A 24,056-nucleotide genomic window follows, 5' to 3' on the forward strand; every position below is an offset into this window, starting at 1 on the left:
ATTGATACAAAAGGTTTTTCAATGGATTCCAGTAGTATTTGGTGTGCTGAATAACATACTAAAAGTCTACCAAAATCTACCCCCCAGAAAGCCCTCATTTCCAAGATGGCGGCCGAAATGGCGGCCGGGAGCTTGAAATGGCTATATCTCAAATTGAAAAAATGTTGCAAAGGAATTTTCAACTGATTTTGGTACCTCTGGACATGCTTACAAACATACTAAAAATCTAGGAAAATACACCTTCCGGAAAGGCTTAATTTTCAAGATGGCGTCCAAAATGGTGGCCGGCCAAGCTTAAAATGGCTATATATCTCAATAGAAAAAGATTATTCGAATGATTTTTAACTTGATTCTGGTACCTGCAAATATGCTTATGAACATACTAACAATCTAGGAAAATATACCTCCCAGAAAGGCTTCATTTTCATAATGGCGTCCAAAATGGCGGCCGGGAGCGTAGAATGGCTATATCTCAAATGGAAAATGTTACAAAAGAATGTCAACTGATTCTGGTACCTCTATACATTAATAAAGTGCGACAAATCTAGGTAAATATAACTGCTAGAAAGGCATCATTTTCAAAATGACTGCCTGTAAGCTTACATTGGTTAAATGGTTCAAATTGGTTACTATTCAAACTAGAAAGGTGGTGTTGTTGTTGAATAACATAAATGCCACACTTATTGTGGTCTTTATTCATCATCATCTTCGGGCTCCTCTGGAAGAAACTTGTTAAGTGGATTGTCACATTCCTTAAGTTGACATGGTCCACAGACAGTAGTACAAGGTAGTCCATATTTTCTGCAAGAACAGCGGAGTGTCTTGCAGGCAGTGGTACAGTTACAATGAATGACCTTCAAGAGACTGTCTGGAGCAACATTCGTTGTTGACATGAGTGGGACAAATCTATTGTCCTGCAGGCTCCACCCCCAGTTCAGGGCATCCATACCATCTTCTGTTCCCATCCAGACCATGACCTGGTAGTACGCTCTACGATTCAGTTGGTGGCAGACGTTCAGGCGTTACAGTTGATGAAGCTGAGACAACCTTCTTGCTGAAAATGTTATATCGCATTGCTGCAAGGGAATCTGTGCACTTTCCACCAAAGAGGACAGCCATTACTTGGCACCCAAGGTCATCAATCACCTCTGTGGTCTGGTTTGGGACAATGAATGCATTGGCACAAGATCGAAGGACGGGATCCCCTTTTACAAGCTTCTGGAAAGCAGTCTTTTTGCAAACCCCGAAGATCCGAGAAGTTGTGTCACAGCCAGTGAGAGCATGGATGAACATCAACTGAGAACACACATCATGTCCAAGTACTTCTTTTAAATGGTTTACGGCATACACTTTAAAACTGCCATCAGCTTTTGACTTGTCTGATCTGAAATATACGCCCTTACTATCTCTCTGTGCATAGTGAAGTAGTAAGACAAGGAGATCTGTATCTTCTCCAATCAGCGTAGTGGTGTGAAGAAGAGATGATTCCACTGCGGCCCTTACGATGTCTACATCAGCATCTCCAATTGAATTGACCACAGTGCAACCCCTTTCTTTCAGTTCATCGCTTATCATTTGGATCAGCCTTTGTTTATTCAGATCTCTTGACATGAACTCCTCCTTCTTACCTGAGAACTCTGTCTCAGCAGTGAAGTTGACAATGGGATGAATATTGTTTCCTCTTCTCTGATGTGTGTTGTCTTTAATGGATGGCCCATCCCCATAGCCATCGAACACAATGGTTGTAGCTGAGCCATAATGTTGGATGGTGAAGTCTGCATATGACTGCACAATTTTACTATAGCTTTGTCCGTGCTTCCATGGTATTCGGTGAAGGAGTGAACCTCCATCAAGAACATAATGATCTGTTTCTGGTACAGAATCTAGGATTGCATCACTTGCATGATCACAGATTGCGTGCGCAAGTTGTGGTTTATCAGCCTTGCGGAAGATGTTTCCAGCTTCAAAGAGGGCAGGAGGGAAAGGACTGAGTTCGTAACGCATAACCTCCTCCAATGATAGCTCTCCAGTTTGGGAGACAATCAGGAAACGTTGAAAAAGAAGTGCAAAATCAATTGTTCGATCAGGAGCAACCTTGATAGACGATTTTTGTCCAAGGGTTATGGCTTTATCCTTTCTACTAAATGAGAACGTGAATGCAGGCTGTCCAATCATTTTGTGCATGATATTGCGTCCAACAGAGTCATAATCATGCACGTTCACTCCGTCCTCAGCAACAACACCTGTAACAACATTCCTTAAAGAAGAGTCTGGAGAGAAAGGTGACCATATAGCAAGTTTTGAAGTGATCTTCTCCAGGTCAGCAGCATCCCTTTTCATCCTTGCCTCTGTTGAGTCCTTGTGCTGTTCTGATGTTGTGTATGTCTGGTTTGTGAACTCCTGCATTGCGGTGTTGTACTGTGATGTTATGCACTTTGACATGGTCCAAAGGGCTCTCTGATTGTCAGTCATTCCACTTCCATGCGTCTTCAATGACCTCATCAATGTCGTCTCGATGACAAGATCTGAGCTGAAGCCTTCCACATCAACAACGTTAACAGGCAGGATATCCCCGGTTCATTTTAGCCGTAAAGCCACAGGGCTTTTCTGTGCGGCGGCTCACACTGGCGAGGTGTCACTGTGAATGACACCGTTACCCACCGTCACGGAGTTTCAACTGGCAACTCGCTATTTCGCTCACGCAAGGCTTTTGTGTTTCGATTTAACATCAGTCTTGGGCGAGTACTTTAACTTTATGCTGAATAAACCATTGCATTGCAATCGCTGAAAGCGAAAGTGTTTGGGTGGGGGCACAGAAGGGTTCGCTGCATTTACCACACAAGACACGGCGTGCGACACAATAATCAATTTATTACGATTATCTTGTTTTCATGATCGAGGGACGCCAAAATCGTAATCGAAATTGAATTTCAATTAATCGCCCAGCCCTCCCCTATACCATCAGGCAGTCATTTTGAAAATGACGCCTTTCTAGCAGTTATATTTACCTAGATTTGTCGCACTTTCTTAATGTATAGAGGTACCAGAATCAGTTGAAACATTCTTTTGTAACATTTTCCATTTGAGATATAGCCATTCTACGCTCCCGGCCGCCATTTTGGACACCATTATGAAAATGAAGCCTTTCTGGGAGGTATATTTTCCTAGATTGTTAGTATGGTCATAAGCATATTTGCAGGTACCAGAATCAAGTGAAAAATCATTTGAATAATATTTTTCTATTGAGATATATAGCCATTTTAAGCTTGGCCAGCCACCATTTTGGACGCCATCTTGAAAATGAAGCCTTTCCGGAAGGTGTATTTTCCTAGATTTTTAGTATGTTTGTAAGCATGTCCAGAGGTACCAAAATCAGTTGAGAATTCCTTTGCAACATTTTTTCAATTTGAGATATAGCCATTTCAAGCTACCCGCCGCCATTTCGGCCGCCATCTTGGAAATGAGGGCTTTCTGGGGGGTAGATTTTGGTAGACTTTTAGTATGTTATTCAGCACACCAAATACTACTGGAATCCATTGAAAAACCTTTTGTATCAATTTTTTTGGGGTTAAGCCCTTTTTTTCCCTAGATTGACTCACCTATCACAAAAGACACATCACATAAAAATCATGTTAGTCATTAATTAACATCGTCAAATAAATTATACATTGCCACCAAAATAATGTTAACAGTAACACCTAACCTGTTACCTCATATGCTGACCAGATGCCTGTCTAATTTAATATATACAAACAAACACATGTTAATCATTTTTATCATATACTAATTATCATTCAGATAAGACTTATAAAGAAGCTATTTGGTCTGTAACGTTAAGCTATTTTCTAACCAACAAAATCCTTTGAATAACACAAACATAACATTAGGTAACGAAGTAGGCGAATAAAACATTTGTATTGACTTACCTGATATAGAAGAGCAGGGGGGTGTCTGTTTCAGTCCCAGCTGACTGTTGTAATCCATACTCTCGCTGGAGACGTAACTCCTGTACTATGAGCACTTAGTATTCATGTTTAATGTAGCGGATGCTGATTCTCTTGTTTTTAACTGTGCTGTAATGTCCTGTTTTAAACATTTTGCTGGTGAAATGGTCTCAACATCGACGGCAGCAAGAGCAGCTAGCTGGCTAGCGCGATATTAACCAACAGAACGGAACAGGAAGAACGTCACACAGTTTAGTGCAGAGCAACCATAGCAACAAGCTGTAGGCGTTTTTGGCCGATATGGGCGTGTTTGGCAGATATGGGCGTTTTTGGCATGTTTGGCCGAGCTGCACTGGTAGGCGGCAGCGGCTGCATCTAGACCATATAGATTCTTTGTGCCTTTTTTACGTAAATGGTATGCCACATAAGCCTTTACGTTACATATCATTCATGGACCAATTAAAATCGAGATATTACTAGACATTTACGCAGCTCAGGCCAACGTCATTACGTTGGCTATGCTCATTCACGTCGCATTACCCCCGCGGATTTTTAAGTCAACATTGCAGCTGCCGTGTCCGTGCCCGCAGATATTTCAGACTGGAGGAATTTTAACAAATTGGATTATAATTTAAAAAGGAACAGAATGAATAGCAAGAGAAAGGCCTGCGCCAGCCTCGGACGGTGTACAGCAGCAACAGGGACAAACAATGTTCGAGCATTTCAAACGGACAGGTAGCCTACATGAACGGAAGGATGCTAGCTAGCTAGCTGTGCTGTCAGTCAGACTGTCACTGGATTACTATCGTCTTGCTTATTTCTACAGCCAGGGAGTCAGATTGGTGAGTCAGAAACTTTTTGGGGGTTTATTTAATAATAAAGTTGGATGAATTGATACCGAGTGCAATCCATTCTGCATTTTATATTCAATTGAGCAGTTGTGTTTTCATTGTTACTGACGGACAAACCTAAGCTCTGCAATGTGGATAAATGGTTACATTCTGATGCTGGACAGGTCCATGGGGCATATGCTACTGGTACTTTATCTATTAAGATAAAGTTTATGGAGTGGAGTTGCCATCAGTTATGCTGTAGTCCTACATAATGATGAATGCTGTCTTTTATTTTTAAGTTGAATAGAAGTAGTACCGGTAGTTTGAATCGGCGAAGGTTTGACTTGTTGCCTTACGTTTTTTCGGCCCTCGATGTGAGAGACGGGTCCGTTAAGTCGATGGATGCAATGTTTAATCATTTAGGGAGTCGTTTGGGAAAGGGCCCTTGAGTGAGTGAAAGTGGGTCTGGGGGTCCTCACAGTGTTCCCTTGAAAAACATACATTGAACTATGCAATTAGCATATATTAGGCTATATAGTAATATTAAACCTACATATATAATATGTATATAGGCCTATCAAATATAATATCATCGTTATATTCAACACAACAATGTGCTGCCGGACCTGCCACCAGATGGCGCCCCCGAACTCGAGTTAAATGTTTAGACCAGCCCACATTTAGGGAAAATGTAAGCTCCTCCTCGATCTGCAGTCAGGGGCACTTGGTTTTTCCTGCATAGAGACATTTTTGGCGCCCCCCAAAGAGGATTTACCCAGCGTCAAAGGAAAATCACCAGCGCCAAAATGATACAATTTGAGAATAAATATAGCCATTTAAAACCTCTCCAAATTCAGCCCAATTTAAGTCATCCTTCTTGAGGGGCTGGCCAATAACTTGAATTTCAATTTCGATTAATATTACGGCTTCCCTCAATCATGAAAACAAAATAATCGTATAAACTATCATTTTTCCGCACGCCGGGGCATGCAGGTTTGTAAATGCAGCGAACCCTTCTGCTATGCGCTCCGCCCAGCCCCTCCCTCACTTGATAGCTTAGCGCAGGGGTGTCCAAACTACGGCCCGCGGGCCAACTGCGGCCCGCGGGCCGCTTTTTATTGGCCCGCGGCCGATTTTAAAGATATAATGTAATATGGCCCTTTGAAAAAAATTTTTTTTTTTTTTTTTTTTTTTTTTTTTTGCATTTCTTAGTTAACCCACTAGTGCAGGGTTGTCAAAACTGATTGATTGGCCCGTGGCACATTTTAAAAATATAATGTAATATGGCCCTTTTAATTTTTAAATAATTTAAATGCACTCATTATATTACAGAGAAATATGTCCCAAAAAAGAAAAATAGCTCCAAGCCCATCCCAGAGGACCCTGCATAACATTTTATTTTAAATTAATATTATTATGGAAAATCCATGTGTCCTTCTCCAATAGCTTCTAATTCATCTGACACAGTGTCTCCATTTTTTTCATACAAAATTCTTCAGCTTTAGCCTCTTAATTTCCCTCTCAAAGTGCACCAGATTCATGCATTTCACTTTAAAAACTTAAAAAAATTCTCCCGGGGGGGCATACCCCCGGACCCCCCTAGGAGGGTCGGGATCTCAGCTGGCTACTATTTTCACCCAGCTGGACATTGGACGCAAATGCCGAAAACACTGGGTGTATCAATGGCATTTAACAAGAGGGGAAATGTATCTGTTTAATGTGCAAGTAAAGTGTTGCCGTGAAGAAGGATTACAATTTATGAAAACACTATGAAACATCAGAGCAGCTACATGTCCTGATAAATGTGTTATTTTTGCAAAGTGGCCCGGCCCTTCGTAGATTTTTCTGTGTGTGGCCCTCAGTGAAAAAAGTTTGGACACCCCTGGCTTAGCGGCTCGGCTGGTCCAGAGTGAAGGAGGGAGATGTTGCGCATTGCCAGGTGTTTTGAAAAACTTCGGAGGACGGCAATAAGTCAGCCTTTGGTCGCAAGAGTACCTATTTGCAGACCCATGGGGGAAACCATTGAAAACGGAGCTCCACCGGAAATAGGATGGGGCCACGCCCCGAACTAATTTCATTGGTCAGAATTGTACGGCCCAAACTCAGTTCATTCGTTCATTGGTCAAAAGCGTTGTCCCTCCCCCAACGTCATTTCATTGGTGGAAAACCATGAACTCTCAATTTCATTGGTTTAGAAGACGATTTGTAAATTTGACAGCTATAAGTGCCGGTACATTTGACAGCTTCATTCAATGATTGTACTGTAAAGTACAAGTATCAGAATGGCTTTCTGTCCTCAGCCAGGAAAATACACACACTCAGACCATGACTCAGACAAGCAGCTTTTGGAAGTCAGGATAATTATATATTTGTTACACAGATATGCCTAATTGTTTGTTAGACAGATAGGTCTACTAGAAATAGACCTAATTGTGATAGTTTTTGCACTTTTTAAAATTAGTTATTTATTTTAATGTGTTGGCACTTTTTGTGTTTCATTTACAAGAGTTTATATTTGTATGTGATTGACCTACTCGTGATAATTGTGAATTAAACAGACGGATTTCGGAAGATGTACACAAAGCTTCGTTGCTTCATTCATCTTCTACCTCAACATCTACTTTTTACCACCGTCCTGGCCACTTGGGACCCTTAACAAACTGACGTATTTTACTGTGTACTAGCACCATAACCGGTGGAAACTGTGTATTATTATTCACCGCTAGGTGAACTCCGGCAGTAAAACAAAAAGAAGAAAACAAATTCAGAGTAGGTTATAATTCTGACCAATGAAATGAGTTCGGGGCGTGGCTTCCGGTGGAGCTCCACTTTCCCCATGGGTCTGCAAATAGGTGCCTCTCTTTGGTCGAGAGGAAAGGTAAAACTAATTGTTTTGTCTGAAAACACTTCAGACTCACAACAGACTAAAATAATGTGCAAGATATGTCACACGCGGTCCGTGACTCACGAGACATACGCGACCGCCAGAGAGAGAAAAAAAACAAAAGGCATTTGTTGTGACCTAGCCTGTCTCCGACCGCCTACCTATTTCCGCTCAATTTTCATTTCAAAGTAAATGAAGTACTGTGGTCTGGTATCACCAGGCTATATGTGACCATGTCTGCACCTCAAAATATCCCGAACAATTTTTTTATTCACTTCAAGTCAAATCATAATGGTCTATGACCAAGCAATACATTAATTGAAAACACAGGAGTTTAAAGCTCCTTACTCCTACAACCACAACAGTCAACAACACTGTACAATGCAACTGCCTATCCAGCCAGCTCCTTGAGACATAAATATATGATGCACTCACATTCCTGCTAGCAAAATACATGCCCTATCAACACCATTTGGAACGTTTAATTTTGACATTTATTTATTCAATTATTAAAAATATTTTTCACTTATTTTAGCCTATTTCTATTTTCCCTTTTTTCAGTTCAATTAGGCCTATGTTTGAAGTCCAAAGTCATGGTGTTAATAGAAACAACCTTGTTAAAAGTTAAATAAATGCATGATGTTCTAAAATCAATTATTAACTCTTTAATAATCGTGATTACACAATGTCAATCAAAATAACCATGATTATGATTTTTTCATAATCAAGCAGCCCCTACCTTCTTGCAATTTCCATGGTTTTGATCGAATCAACCTACTACCTTCTGCATTATCTCCATAGATTTTACTTTGTACTTTACAGTCATTTGAAAAAAATCACCAATACAGAGACCCTCCTCTCCTCTCCTCAGTGTCCAGCAGGGAGCGATGTCCACAGGCCAATGGACTGGAGACGTTGGCCCCTCTGGTGCGTACTGTAGAGGAAACCCCAGACCCCATCCACACCACCATCAAGGGAACTATTCCAACCTGGATCAATGGGAGCTTCTTGAGGAATGGTCCTGGGAAGTTTGAATTTGGAAAAGACAAGTATTACATGTTTAAACTTACATAAATTACTTGAAATACATTTGCTTTATCTGCATGATTGATTGCAACGTACCAATTAGGCACATATCAGTAATTAGTGTAACAGTAAAATACTAGATGAGTATTCTGAATTGATTGACATGACAGGTATTTTCATTCAGCGACATATAACCCAACTCCATGGTCAAACAACACAGATAGTTATTTTAATTACTGTAAATGACAACTTGAACAGTTTTGAGATATGTATCTGCAAAGGTAGCAGGATTGAAACAGTTTAGGGACACTCAGTGAATAATTTGAAGAGACAACAGAGCCATTCAAACCATGTGGATTATGCTGTCACACACTGAGCCACAAATGGAGTTATTTTTCCTCCACCCATGACAACTACTCAAAGTTTTCTGCCATTTTAATTGAGGTCAAGATTAAGGTTTTTTGTCAGTATTTATGAAAAGATTACATCAAAAGATGAGTATTCCTCACTCTCTCTCTCTCTCTACTTTGGTCTTGTGTCTTATGTGGCAAATGTCTTGTGGAGAAACCAATTTTCTTTTTTGTAAGATACACCCACTGGTTTGACGGGATGGCCATGATGCACCGGTTCCACATCTGCGAAGGCGATGTCACCTACAGTAGCCGATTCCTGCAAAGTGACTCATATGTCCACAACTCCGAGAAGAACCGCATTGTGATGTCAGAGTTTGGGACATTGGCTATGCCTGATCCCTGCAAGAACATCTTTGCCCGCTTCTTTTCACGCTTTCAGATTCCTAGTATGTGTGTCTTCTTTAGATCTTACATATCTCCAAGTGTAGCATGCCATATCTTAAAATTATTAAATTAATTTGTTCATATATAGGTAACACACAAACTGTACAAGTTTAGTTGTTTATCCTTATATGTGTATGTGTGTGTGTGTGTGTGTGTCTGTGTTTGTGTGTGTGTGCATGTGCGTGCGAGTGTGTGTGTGTATGTGTGTGTGTGTGTGTGTTGGGGAAAGGCACAAAGCCTCTGGAAAACTACCGAGGAACAAATTGATGGAAAAAGTAGTGTCCGATGTTATCTGTGAAAAGGATGACTGTTGCTAAAGCGCTATTTAATAAGTTCCCGACATCTGTGTGTGTGTGAACAGAGGCCACAGATAACGCCAGTGTGAATTTCGTCAAGTACAAGGGGGACTATTATGTGAGCACAGAAACCAACTTCATGAGACGAGTGGATCCACAGAGCCTGGAGACGAAGGAGAAGGTCAGTGCAACGAATGTAAAAGTTTTGAATGCTGATGATGCTCATAAACAGTCAGAGTGTAGAAGAGAGAATGATGGATGACCGCTGATAAGGATGATGAGGACAACCAAAAATGATGTGTCACTGTCCATTTAAGGTGGACTGGAGTCAGTATGTTGCTGTCAACTCAGCTACAGCTCACCCACACTATGGTCGTGACGGGGCCACATACAACATGGGCAACTCATTCGGCAAAGGCGGTAACCTTCCATTACTCCTTGCTTTTACCTACCTACAGTATATATGTCTTTATTTGTGTAGATATCCTTAAGTGATCCATCATAACAAATAGTGTACAATGTAATCTATTTCAGGTTCCTTCTACAACATCATCCGTGTGCCTCCTCCTGTTGCGGGGGATGCAGCGACAGAGGCCAGTCACAGTGCAGACCTGTATGGAGCCAAAGTCCTCTGTTCCATCCGTGCCACTGACCCCAGGAAGCCTTCCTATTATCACAGCTTTGGTGAGATACACACACTGCAGCAGTGAAACAAACAGGCTACAGCTTGCTTAAGTAGCCTTCCCTTTTATATGTATAGTCATCATCATCATCATCATCTTTATTGGCAGACTCATGGTCCATATACAACACACATAATAAATATAGACATAAACACAAGAAAATATTAAAAAAGAGACATCACAACAGAGATTTGTACCAGAGCTTCCATTAGGAAGACTGGTATCGCACACAACTACATGCAGGATTCACCAGTGATGTACAATTAATGAATTAATGGAGAGAGATTTTGTTTTTCATCCTGTACTGACAGGATGATTCTTTGTCACTGATGAGAGTGTCACAGTGTTTTTGTGCTCCTATTAATTACTGATTTAAATTCTAGCCTCGCCTTGCTTCTTTTTTTTGTCAATAACATCTCCGGTGTCTTTCTGTTTAGCTTTCACCATCTCTCTTTGTCTGTTACTCTGCGTCTGACTCCATGGCCGAGCTCCATTAAGATACACATAATTTATGTAATAGTGTTTGAGATGTTTTGTTGTTTGTGTCTATATTAGTTTTTACCTCATATGTGCATATTTCAGTCAGAGATCATTTATAGCAAATGGTTATACAGCTCAATTTGGCGGAATAGGCTCCGTTCTTTGAGGGAGCTCTTAAAGAATCCCGGCAGGGACAAGGACTCTGCCGGGAGAGATAATCCCCCTAATAAACAAATCCATTAACATTACATCTTAGTAAAGGCAACAGTATCAAAAGCATACCACATAATGTGGATATTGGGGTGGTTAGGAGAGCTGTGACAACATTGCATAAGCGTATGAGCAGAGTAAAAGTTAGAAAATGTTATGTTATAATGACCACACATGTATGAATGTGATTGGATGTTACTAGTCAGCTAAATAGTCAATCATTTGATAAAGAAGCCATTGATAATGGTGAGTCAAGCTGGTGCCGATCAGCTAATGCAAGCATGCCTTTATTACGCTCCGAAAAAACTAAGTTGCACCAGTTGGTTTTCGTACTGCACCAGTTCCCTGATTATATCTGTTTATATTTCTGGCAGACCCCCGTTGCCCTGACAGACTGTCTGGCACCAAGAAAGGGTGATGGAACATTTTAGGTTCATACCGGCAACATATAATTACTTCAGTAGAGGTACAGTTCATGGGGAGTTATGTTTAGCCCCTATTTTAAATTTTTAGGAAAGGTTTGTAATGAGGTAGTAAAGATATTTACTAGCTGCAAACTGACTGGCCAAATACAGGGTAGGAGTGGAAGTGGCCTCCTGCAAAAAGGCAGAGACATTCCCATGGCATCATTTTTGTAAACCCTCAATTACTGGTCCATTTAAACAACATGGTGCCACTTAGAAATTGTTTGTCAGTTCTCATATTCACCTTTAGAAAAAAAGAAGCTTTGGCTTACACCTAAGTCACTACTGAATCACATTGACAGGTAACAAGAACTTGCAGTAATGAACCCATTTTGTATATGTTCATGAAAATATTTATGAGGCGTATCAGTGAGGCATTGCAAAAATACGATGAACTCTGTCATGAAACTACTATACGCAATCAGCATTGCACCGATGGGTTACACTCTATCTGTGACCGAATTCAGATGTATTATTTATCCCATCAGGCCTATGCATGAGTGTGAAAATATGATGTATAATGAAATATCTATATGCAAATATGTGTTTTGTTTACCTCACACATTCCCTCCTGTGTGTGGCCTGCCTCTCCAGTCATGTCGGAGAACTATATTGTATTCGTCGAGCAGCCGATCAAGCTGGACCTGATGAAGTTCATGCTGTACAGAATCCAGGGGAAGAGCTTTCATAAAGTCATGACCTGGGAGCCTCAGACTGAAACAATCTTTCACTTGGTCAACAGGCACACTGGCAAGGTGGGCTAAGATTACTTCCCTGCAAACAGCAGTAGGCTTACTTCATGCAATAAAGTGAGAAATAGGAAACACACATCCATTTGCTGAATAGTCAGAACAAAAAAAAGGGAAAAATGCAAGCTAATCTCTTCACGCATGGTGAGGTTTTTTCCTCATTTATTTTTGATGAAGTCACACTTCGATGGGGTATAGCCTTTTCCCATACAATGTTACTCTCAATTTGCTCCATCTCATTACACAGAATACCCATAAAAATATCAAACAACCCAATGTGAATCACAATAACAGCAATGCCGTCGAGGGCACTTAAAAATCGAAACAGAAACTCCTTCCTGTTTGTTCAAAATGCGTTATTTTACATTACATTACTCCTGTGTTGTTAATATAGTTATTCCCTAATTGCTTGCTCTGACTGGTCCAACAGGAGAGTAAAGTGAAGTACCGTGCAGCCCCCATGTTCGCACTGCATCAGATCAATGCTTATGAGGACAACGGCTTCTTGGTCATGGACATGTGCTGTGGGGACGATGGAGAGGTCATTGGAGACTTTACTCTGGAGAACGTCCGCAGGGAGTCAGGGGCGGAAATGGACAAGGTAATCGCATACAGTTTGACTCTGAGTCGTATGCAAACACACACACACGCGCGTGCGCACACGCGCACACACACACACACACACACACACCTTCTCATGTAAGGCATTTTATGATTGCCTGACATAACAGCATCCTGTTTTATACGTTGTTCATCAGTGAGTGGCTTAGAACGACATGCTAGCTTTTACATACACATTCAACAGAGGTGTTATTCATATATGAGTGCTTCTATTCAGCAAGTTTGCATTCTTACTGTAACACTGCCATAATTTCACTGTCCACAAAACATTTTTCCTCTTCATCTTTTTTTCACCAAGGTCATCTCTCTCTCTCTCTCTTTCTCTTTCATTTACAATTTTAAGCAGAGTTTGTTCAGTTGTAGCTGACCTTCTCTTATATATCCTTTTACTTTATACTCTAGTCACTCATAAATTAGTCAGCTTTGATGCAATAACTTTTTGAAATCTCTGCAATTCCAAATGTGGTGAACTGTCATTTCCAATCAAAACATACTTGCCTGAAAAGAAGATAAGAAGGCCTCCAAACTAAATTGCTCCCATGTAAGAATGTTATTTTGTGTCAGTATTTTTGCATGTGGTCTGATTGTACCTGAGGTCATATTGCACCTTTCAGGCAAAGGAGCTACTCACAGTCTGTCTGATTTATTTTGGCAGTTTTACAACTCGTTGTGCAGAAACCTCCCAAGGAGATATGTCCTACCCCTCTCTGTGGACGAACAAACTCCTTTGGACCAAAATCTTGTCACTCTTCATCACTGCAAAGCTACGGCAAAGAAGACAAAACCAGAAGAGGTAGGGTTAAATGGAGTGCAGCAGTGTTTCCCCCAGAAAATGGCTTAGTCAAGGTGGTCACTGCCCCGGTTCATTGGAGGCGCGGCGCCTTGCGCCGCGGCGAAAATTTGGGGGGTATTTTGCTCAAAGGTGCCAATGCGCAGTAAAGAAATAAACTGTTAATTTCAATACAACAGACACTGACCTTACAGTTGTGCAATTTTGTTTGCTATGTGCAGGTACAAATTATGTGCAAACATGCAGACAGTACAAAGCACAATTAAAGAAAACTTCTACTGTTTTGGTGCAATACTATACAGACACACTAAATACAAATAATGGACCATACACTCAACATGTGTATGCACATAAAAGTGAAAATTCAACTTTAAAGTTCCTTTTTGGATGGGGGGCTGTTGTGCGATTATTGTGGACAATAGGCCTATTGTGATGCGATAGCCTATAATTCATTAATGGTTGTTTTTAGCCTACTTGCTTGATTTCTTTTTAAATACAGAGTTTATTGGTCGTTTTCTAACATGTATTTCCAAATTTAAAACGTAAAAATAAAGCAGCATTGAAAATTCAGAAAATAAATCTTCTTGGCCTACAGTAGCATGCTGTTTGAAAAATAACTCAATAGTTGAAATAATAAATACAATGTGTTTTCCCCTTAAAATGACTAAATACATTTCTCCAAAGGTCAAAGACAGTAACAGTGTGGCACTTCTGTAAACACTTACTGAAACTTGGCTGGGCCATCACTCTCATGCATTCATCAAACTTTTCTCTGCGCTGTCTGAGCTGATAGATAGGTTGTGTTGCCACAGTGATGTGGAGTCTTAAACTGTTCTAGCTTTGCAGAGCACTTCTTTCTGTTCAGCTAAATATCCCCATAGAACTGCACCGCGTTTATTATCACCACCAGTTAAATGTCGGTTTGCTTCTGCTCATTTAACTCTCCCGCGTGCATGCCGTAGTCGCGCGGTGCAGTACGGTCGCGCGCACAAAGCCGTGGACACAGCAGATGATAGAGAAACGCTTGGAGACATGCTTTTTACCGCAAATCGCGGCCTTTCGCGCAGTTATGACCATGTATAAGTACACATCGCGCTTGCTAGTACATTAATTGTGCAGCACTTAAAAAAAAAAAAAAAAAAAAAATTAAATAATTTTTTTTTTTTTTTTTTTTTGGGGGGGTGGTTGGTAGTCAAGGCGGGGGGCTGGCGTTGCTAAGGCGGCCGCCTTAGCTATAAAGCGCTGGGGGAAACACTGAGTGCAGTATGCTCATTCCTTGTATAAAGTGTTATGTTTAAATATGCATTACTCTATCTGCTTTTACTGGAATTATGTAAAGAATGAGATGTATTGTCATTAGGAATAGAGCAGACTCACTACCATACTCTATTGTGCAATTATGTATCAAGATGAGACACTAAATGTACTTTCTTCAAGATAGTAATTTCATGACTTACAGATATATGATGTTAAAATGGGAGTCAACCATGCAGCAGAACATGTGCCATTTAAAAGCACACACACACGCACACACACACACACACACACACACACACACACACACACACACACACACACACACACAGTCCAGTATTCTCGGTCGGAAATGTTGAAAGAAAGGGTGATGCTTTAGTTGTCATGACTACCTCAGTGGCACCGTTCTCAGTGTTGGTTCTCAGTGAATATGGTGTTATGTCAATGAAATACAGCTGTGAAAGTGCCGCTGGCTACCACAGTCACTGAAGACAAATCAAAGAATGTGGGTTTGTCACTACAATTATGTGTACATATATTTTACAAAGTATAATTTGAAAATAATATTGTCCTAAACTAAAGTTTAAAATAAATGCCAGGAATCTTGTGCAGGTATCCATTTACCTGCTTGAGAGAATAATAGAGTATTGATTTTAGCCCTCGCAGCCTAACAGTATACAGTAAATCAGGTCGGTTTGTGTACATTACGTAACAAGACATGCTTTTTGGCTACAAAATCAAAGATGATGGAAAAATGTTGACTATCTGCTGGGATTTTCAGGTGTACATGACCCACGAGGAACTTCACGATGAAGAGTTGCTGCAATACGGCGGCCTCGAGTTCCCTCAGATAAACTATGACCAGTACAACGGCAGACCCTACCGCTACTTCTACTCCTGTGGCTTCGGACACGTCTTCAGTGACTCCCTGCTCAAGATGGATGTTCACACCAAAGAGCTTAAGGTTTCTATCAATCAAAGACTTCTTATGGAGGCCTCAATGTGAACTATAATGATATCAAAGTTAGGTCCATTGCTGTTTTTTCTATATTTGAGGGCAGGCGGTTTGGGAGTTGGTTTTAGAACATGAAACAGCTCAGAGTGAAGAGGATATCGATGTAATCTTGTCTGTCTAGGTGTGGCGTTATCCCGGCTTGTACCCGTCTGAGCCTGTCTTTGTAGCTTCGCCCAAAGCCACTGAGGAAGATGATGGAGTGGTCCTGTCAGTCATCATCACACCCAGAGAAGTGAGTAAACCACAAAACAAAAACAGCAGCATTAGCACATTGTAAACTCAAACATTACATTGACTGATATTGACATTAGATTATATCAGCGTACAATTCAGAATGACAAAATGTCACGCTAACTTGTATTGAAAAAAAAGAAAATGATAATAACCACAGTCAGACAGTGCTCTTATATATCTTTTATATCTCTTATATATCTCACATGTCTTATATAGTATACTATATGTATATATACTGTATATACGGTTAATCAGCTATGTATGCATGTATATACGGCTATAATAATAATAATAATAATAATAATAATAATAATAATAATAATAATAATAATAATAATAATAATAATAATAATAATAATAATAATAATAATAATCTATGGTTTAATAATTTAATTCTTGTGAGAAGGTCAACCTTTTTCTTTCCATAAAATATTTAATCGCCTCTGTTTCTGTTTCCAGGAGAAAAGTGCTTTTCTACTGGTTCTGGATGCCAAGACCTTCACTGAGCTGGGTAGAGCAGAGGTCCCTGTTAATATCCCTTACGGGACCCACGGAGTGTTCAACATTATGGGGTAGCTGTGCCACACAGAAAGCAGCTCTGTGGCAAGAGGCTGAAATTGAACAATATCCACAGCATAGAATATCTCTGTCAATGAAAATTCCCTGAAACTGTAAATGAAAGATGCAAATAAATAAAAAGCTGGGGGGAAATGCAGAGTGGTGTTATTTGTTCTTGCCCCCTTTGATAGGAATAGTTGCATGTCCTCAATGTGTGCTGCAATATTTTTAAGACGGACAAGATAGAAAGCCCAGCATGGGGCAGAAAGTTTGTCCTCTATTTGTTCTTATTCAAGCAATCACCACATAGCATACAAAAGGTGCTTGAAAGGACTTAGTACTTAAAAATAAAAAATGAAAAAAGAACACAAAAGTTAATGCACAAATAAAATTAAGGCCATTTTTCTGTTTAACCCCATAGTGTTTTTGGATCATCACGCCCCTGGAAACGGAATACTCCCAGTGAGAACGGAGCAGCACTCAGGATACATAAAAATGCATCGGAGGAAATTCAATTTACGTTAAAGTAATGTGATAGAAATGGACAACGTCTGAAAGGCCTGTAAAACAAATGTATCCAACTGGTCGATAGCCTCCGAAGAGTCTAGCAGAGGTCACATCACACATTGTGTGCAGTTTAGATGCTTAAAACGACCCAAAACAAAGCTGACGTACATATGAAGTGACATTGCGTACAAAACTGTGGGCTGAACAGAGCAGTGTTAAATAAAAGGCAGTGGTAGGGCACAGGCCCATCTCAGAATGTGAAGCAGCCTACACCTGTCACTTCAATATCTCCACAATTGACTATGCTGATGCTTCTCCCATTGGCTATTTTTCCTCTCACATTGATTTGAATGAGTTGATTTGACTCCAGGCTCCACACCTGACACAGGCGTTATGGCTGTGTGAAGGCTGAGAGGTGTCAAATATGTTTGGACTTTTTTGATATTTCAAAATCGACTCTTAGTCAATAGTTACAGTTTGAAAGATATATTGCAACTGTGCAGTCAAAATAGTTTGACGTTTCATCTTTATCTCCGCTTTTTTACACTGAGCTGACTAAAACAGGAGTGAATTGAGCCAAAGTTTACGGTTTCAATTAATTGAATTTCTTATAATTAACAACACTTATGTTTTTGTCATGTTCTCTGTTCAACTCATGCTGTCGCCTGATAAGCATGCTGCACAGGTCTCCCAAGATACACACTAATTAGCCAATAATAATTCCTAATCTAATCAGTCATGCTTAACTTCTGTCTGTGTAAGTGCACATACTGTATGCTAAGGTTCATTAGTCTCTCCAAAGAGCACGACTAGCCGAGAGAGATACAGCGACCTTTGCCCTCAGATAAATCTCAAGCTAAATTTTGCGTTTGCAAAGTTGCGAGGCGAAGCACACCCTTATCAATGTTGCCCAATACCCTTTTAATTTAAAATGTTATTGGTTGAGACATTAAGCATGAGGATCAATGGCTCATTCAAGGTGTTATTCTAGATAGTTAACACTTTGATGGCTCAATTTGTGGAATTCACCCGGTTCGAATTCCACAAATGATGGCCGAGCACACTAACTAAATAGGCATTCTGTAACACACACACTGAACTTGCATGCACAACATTGGTATGCAAGTTTGTCTGTCCAGCTTTCAAGGTGACAGACTGTCTAAGCTGTTATTTGACCTATGAGAGTAAGCATGAGCTCACTCTCACTCTCACCCCCCTCCCCTCTCCTGTCATACTGGGGATAAGTTATTGCACAGAGTCTTACATTTGACTGTTATCTGCGTCATTATTTCATATCCCATGAATTCAAAATGATATCGTCTATATTCACCATCTTGGACACACTTCTCAGAGGCGGAGGCTGTGCTTTTTCCCTCATAGTGAGAACAATGTCTTCCACTTCCAGATTTGTCACTTCCTATCTTCACGGTCTTGAGCCATCTTGTGGGAGCACAGTTATCTGACACACGCATTATGTGCATCATGCGTGCCTGAGCGTCTGCAAGTGCTTCCTTCAGTGCACATAAAGATATGCTTATTTACCAAAGAGTCTAGGGTACAGAGTCTCACATGTGTCTGTGTTTCCCTGTACGCTCTCTAATTATAAGCGTAAAAATGATGCTTTGTGAAGTCAGAATGGAGCAATTAAATACCAGTGGAGGGGATGAATCATACAATGTCATAAAGAATAAACTCCCACCATGGACGTGACAGTCTGGCTCAAGAAAATAAATATGTGAAGAGGATTTAACCATGTGCCACTATCGCGGATGGAAATAATGTGATGCCTGAATAATAATCCGCGATGCAGATGTAGTTGTATTCACTGTATTTGCAGCTAATGTTTCTCTCTGCAGGCCTTTTTGTGTTAAATGAAATGTTCTTCTTCCTCTTAAGCCAACTGCTCAAGCAACTGTAAACGTCATACGATTTATGCAACTGACGGGAAATTCCTTGAATAAGTCAATGTTCTCTTTCTTTTCTGCGAAAATAGAATAAGAGAATTTGGTTTGGTTTTGGAAATAGTTGCTCAAAATGCACAAGGATGACATTCTGTGTTGAAAAAATGCATTTCTGCACAAAGACAGTTGAACAATAGGTCGTGTCAGTCACTGCAACACTAATGCAGGACAGATGCAGGACACATTCATGGTGGTGGATGATGCGTTTCAGTTTCCTCGTAACGACAGAGACCTTAAACACTGGGGGAGATGAGAATAAGCCCAGGTCAATATAGGCAGAATGAGGCTGATTAAGCCATTATATCAGCAAGCTCTTTTCCCTCTTGGATGCAAGCCTGCGCTGACAGTCAAACATCATTATGAGCAAGTGGCCTTGCAGTTTGTCAATGTCAGATTCTCTGAATAGAGACTTTGTTTTCAAGATTTGTAAAGATTTATGACATTCTGGGCACTATTTAAGCGATGATGCGCAACAAAGTCATCTTGTTTAATGTGAAGCCACTTTGAAAAATGGCAGAATCTGTGGGTTGTGGGCTTATTTCCTCTGAGCACATAGGCCTATATAATATGAGGCATTGTTCTCCTTTTTTCTTTTTTTCTATCTTTCTTTCTATCAGAGGAAACACAGATGTCATGCAAAGTGTTGGGGTATTGCAGAAATGAATGATGACATTGTTGCTATCATTGTTCATTCACCCTTGATACCCACTAAGAAAGATATTGTGCATGAAACACAAAAAAATTGTTTCATATAATGTTGCGGCTTTCACAGTGTTGGGAAAGTTCTTTTTCTACGTGAACTAGTTCAATGTTCAGTTCACAACCTTTTAAATGAACTAGTTCAGTCCATAGTTCATAATTCAAAATTCTGAACTAAGTTCACAGTTCAAAAATGAACTAGTTCATAGTTCTTTTTTTTTCAATATGTTGCTGCAGGCTGCTATTTTACTAAATAATTGCCACATACCATATAGACCCCTTATCTGTTTATCAACACGGCGGATGCGCGCGCTGCATAGCTGCATAGCTGCAGAAAGAAAAATTGTTTGGCTGGTTGCCATGGTTACCCGTTTGCGATGTAGTCAGCTTACTAAAAACAGTTTATCAGCGAGTGATGATAACATTGGTTATGCGGAAACATTAACACTATTGAACGAGATACGTCTTAATGACCCATATGCGTTGCTGGCAGTTGAGTAGATAAATGATGAGAAGAAATGGCCCCGACGACTTCAGTGGCCGGACTGCTGTTGGAGAGTGACAGTAAAGACTGGCAGACAGATAGACTGTGGCTGTGTCTTGATTCAGGGGTTGCGGTCTTGGAACCGGCCTCGTAGGCTGCATTTGAAGACCGATTGCGTCATAGCGGCGCGCAAAGGCTGTCCCATTTGCAAGGCTCCTTGCAAGGCTCCTCATATGCGGTCGTGAAATGCAGCCTTCGTTTCACGGTTTTGAAGCAGTTTTGAAGGCTGCATCAGATGTATCCTTCGTGGCCCAACATATCCCAAGATTCATTGCGTTTTTTTCAGAGATTGCATAAAATAAAATAAAAAATAACAAAACAGCAACGTGTTGCTCCATCTTCTTAACTTTTATCTTCCTTTCTTTTTTTCTTGTACTTTTTTTTCTTTTCGTCTGGTAGACAACTTCTTTTTCTTTTTTCCTCCGCTGACAGGGCTGTCTCCGTTGGCAGCAATCAGGGTTGCTAGGCAGCACAGGAGCGGCGAGTCGTCACGCAAGGTAACGGCTTGTTACGTAAACCGGAAATGCTCGTAAACGGAGACCTGCGGAGACCGTCTCGTTTAACAAGGCTCGTTGGCCTTAAAACCGGCCTTAAAATCGGCCTTCATAGGCTATAGCCTTCATAGACCGCGAGACTGCGTCCTACCAAGTGCGTGGTCTCTGAATCAAGGGGTTGCGGTCTTGGAACCGGCCTCGTAGGCTGCATTTGAAGACCGATTGCGTCATAGCAGCGCGCAAAGGCTGTCCCATTTGCAAGGCTCCTTGCAAGGCTCCTCATATGCGGTCGTGAAATGCAGCCTTCGTTTCACGGTTTTTAAGCAGTTTTGAAGGCTGCATCAGATGTATCCTTCGTGGCCCAACATATCCCATGATTCATTGCGTTTTTTTCAGAGATTGCATAAAATAAAATAAAAAATAACAAAACAGCAACGTGTTGCTCCATCTTCTTAACTTTTATCTTCCTTTCTTTTTTTCTTTTCGTCTGGTAGACAACTTATTTTTCTTTTTTCCTCCGCTGACAGGGCTGTCTCCGTTGGCAGCAATCAGGGTTGCTAGGCAGCACAGGAGCGGCGAGTCGTCACGCAAGGTAACGGCTTGTTACGTAAACCGGAAATGCTCGTAAACGGAGACCTGCGGAGACCGTCTCGTTTAACAAGGCTCGTTGGCCTTAAAACCGGCCTTAAAATCGGCCTTCATAGGCTATAGCCTTCATAGACCGCGAGACTGCGTCCTACCAAGTGCGTGGTCTCTGAATCAAGACACAGCCTTCAAAACCGTGAAACGAAGGCTGCATTTCACGACCGCATATGAGGAGCCTTGCAAGGAGCCTTGCAAACGGGACAGCCTTTGCGCGTCGCTATGACGCAATCGGTCTTCAAATGCAGCCTTCGTAGGCTGCAATACCCATGCAATACCTGAATCAAGACACAGCCAGAGAGAGGCAGAGATGCCTTTATTTCATAATTTAGCTTTTTGATTTAAAAGTGATCATAACTAGCCGTGATCATCTGTTTTTAGACTGACTCCTGCTTTCGGGGCCGTTGGGCTCACGAGCCGACCAGCTCATCAGACCAGCTGTTTGAGACGGAGATGAAAAGGAAAGTGAAACTTATGGTGGAGCAGTTAAATAGTTAAATGAATAAATATCATAACCAAACACAATAATATGTTGTGTTATCTGCTTTAGTAGCCTACAGTAGGCTAGCACATGTCGACCCCACTCGGTTTTCGTTTATTGATTTTTCCTAAATGGTATGATTTAGCCTACTTACCGGCTACACGTGTACACGTGCAAACCCCTACTGCCTAGTCAAACCAGAGTCAAACACAAGGGAAGAGGACGGAGATGTATAACGTCTGGGTCATTGTAAATAAGCCTCCATTGCTTTCCATTGCTATAGCCTCGTCTCCGGTCACTGTCCTTATTGTAAACATTTCACAACTCATTTATGTAATTATACAGCGGTGCATTTACTAGCTTTATCACCATTCAAATTAAAAATAAACGGTTTGTGCATCCAACAGCACAACAAGACATGATTGTGGCTCGTCTCGCTCTTGTCTCTTTCTGCGGCTGACATGCGCAGTTGAGCGGGGAGTGACGCCGTGTGACGTAGACTGATAAGGGAGCTGTTAAGCGGAAGTGGCGGAATTACGGGGCATGGGGCCTATCGGCTGAAAAAAAATTAATGGGAGTCTATGGAAAGTAATCTACTATTTTCTGGTCCCAGTCATTAAATGCCTTGGATTACATATATGTTTTGTATGGGTCTAAATGATAATTTTTCATGTGAAGAGTTTGACGTTATGTTGTATGATTATTCGTCTAACGGCTTTTGAAAAAAATGTACGAGAACAACTACAAGTCTTGTCGCCTCTGTGACGTCACCTCAACACATTCCCTCCACTTCTCGACTGACAGTGCTAATGCTAATGCTAATGGCTGGCCTGGACAATGCCAACAATCTCCCCACTCGAGAAATTGAAACTCTCCACATGTCCACTTGTGTAGTGGTTTTCGCCACGCTGAAGACTTTTGTCTTGTCATTGAAAGAAGGCGGTAAAGTGCATTAAAGACACAGCCATGTTTCTGAGCTAAGCGGATGCGAGTGGTGGTGACGTATATAAGTGTCAAGAGCTGCGAAGAGCTGTAGTCCACAAAACCTGACCGTTGTAGGTACCAGATCGACTCGGGCTGCAAGATTGACTCGGGGTCCTAGATGCGCGATTATGACGCACTTCCTGTAAACTTTGTCTTTTAAATGCGCATGCGCTATGGTTATGCGCATGCGCTCTTATCAGTGATGCAAGACACTACAAATGCTCCAGGGGCTGGAAATTATACATCTGAGCCACACCTTTACATTTTTTAACTGATAAATATCATTATGAAACTCTCATTATACACATTGTTTTTCAGTGTGATGTAAAATAACAGTGAACCCAGGGGATAGTTGTTCTTTTAATAAAATAGTATTTCTTAAAATACATGCTAGAGTACATTAAACTAAAATACTCATTCAATGTTTAAAGTATTATTTACCAAATGGGTAACACTTTACAATAAGGGTACATTAATTAATGGTTAGTTAATGCTTAATAAGGTTTAACTAACCATTAGTTAACTGTTAACTACGGTGTCTAGTAAGCATTTACTAATGGTATTAATGTTAACTAAGGTATTAATTACTACATTATGTACTGTTTATAAATATCCTATATTAACCTTAGTTAACCAATTAATTAAGCTTGAACCAACAGTTGATTAATATAATAATAAGCATTAATTAACTGTTAACAAATGTCATTTTTGTAACATTACTTAAGCATAATTAACCTTTTATTAATGTTCTTTGTGACCCTTATTGTAAAGTGGGAACCATTTATCCATTAAGTAACACTTAATAAATGCACACCAGTGCTGAATAGGCATTACTTAAGTGTAATTAACCATTTACTAATGGACTTTGTGACCCTTATTGTAAAGTGAGAACCATTTCTCATGAAT

General features: G+C 40.6%; 1 protein-coding gene across 1 annotated transcript; it reads left to right on the forward strand.

Moving 5' to 3' along the window:
- Nucleotides 1–7,613: 7,613 nt before the first annotated feature.
- On the forward strand, nt 7,614–16,856 carry bco2l (beta-carotene 15, 15-dioxygenase 2, like; the record flags this gene model as incomplete). The annotated part of the gene is made up of 12 exons (XM_080034909.1): nt 7,614–7,617; nt 8,533–8,710; nt 9,275–9,486; nt 9,846–9,961; nt 10,098–10,200; nt 10,315–10,464; nt 12,212–12,372; nt 12,797–12,967; nt 13,643–13,780; nt 15,813–15,995; nt 16,168–16,278; nt 16,740–16,856. The coding sequence occupies 12 exons, from the start codon at nt 7,614–7,616 to the stop codon at nt 16,854–16,856; spliced, it is 1,644 nt and encodes a 547-aa protein (XP_079891035.1).
- Between the last annotated feature and the right edge of the window lie 7,200 nt (nt 16,857–24,056).

The sequence above is a fragment of the Ammodytes marinus genome, assembly GCF_949987685.1.
Source record: "Ammodytes marinus genome assembly, chromosome: 2".
In the NCBI taxonomy this organism is placed as follows: Eukaryota; Metazoa; Chordata; class Actinopteri; order Uranoscopiformes; family Ammodytidae; genus Ammodytes; species Ammodytes marinus.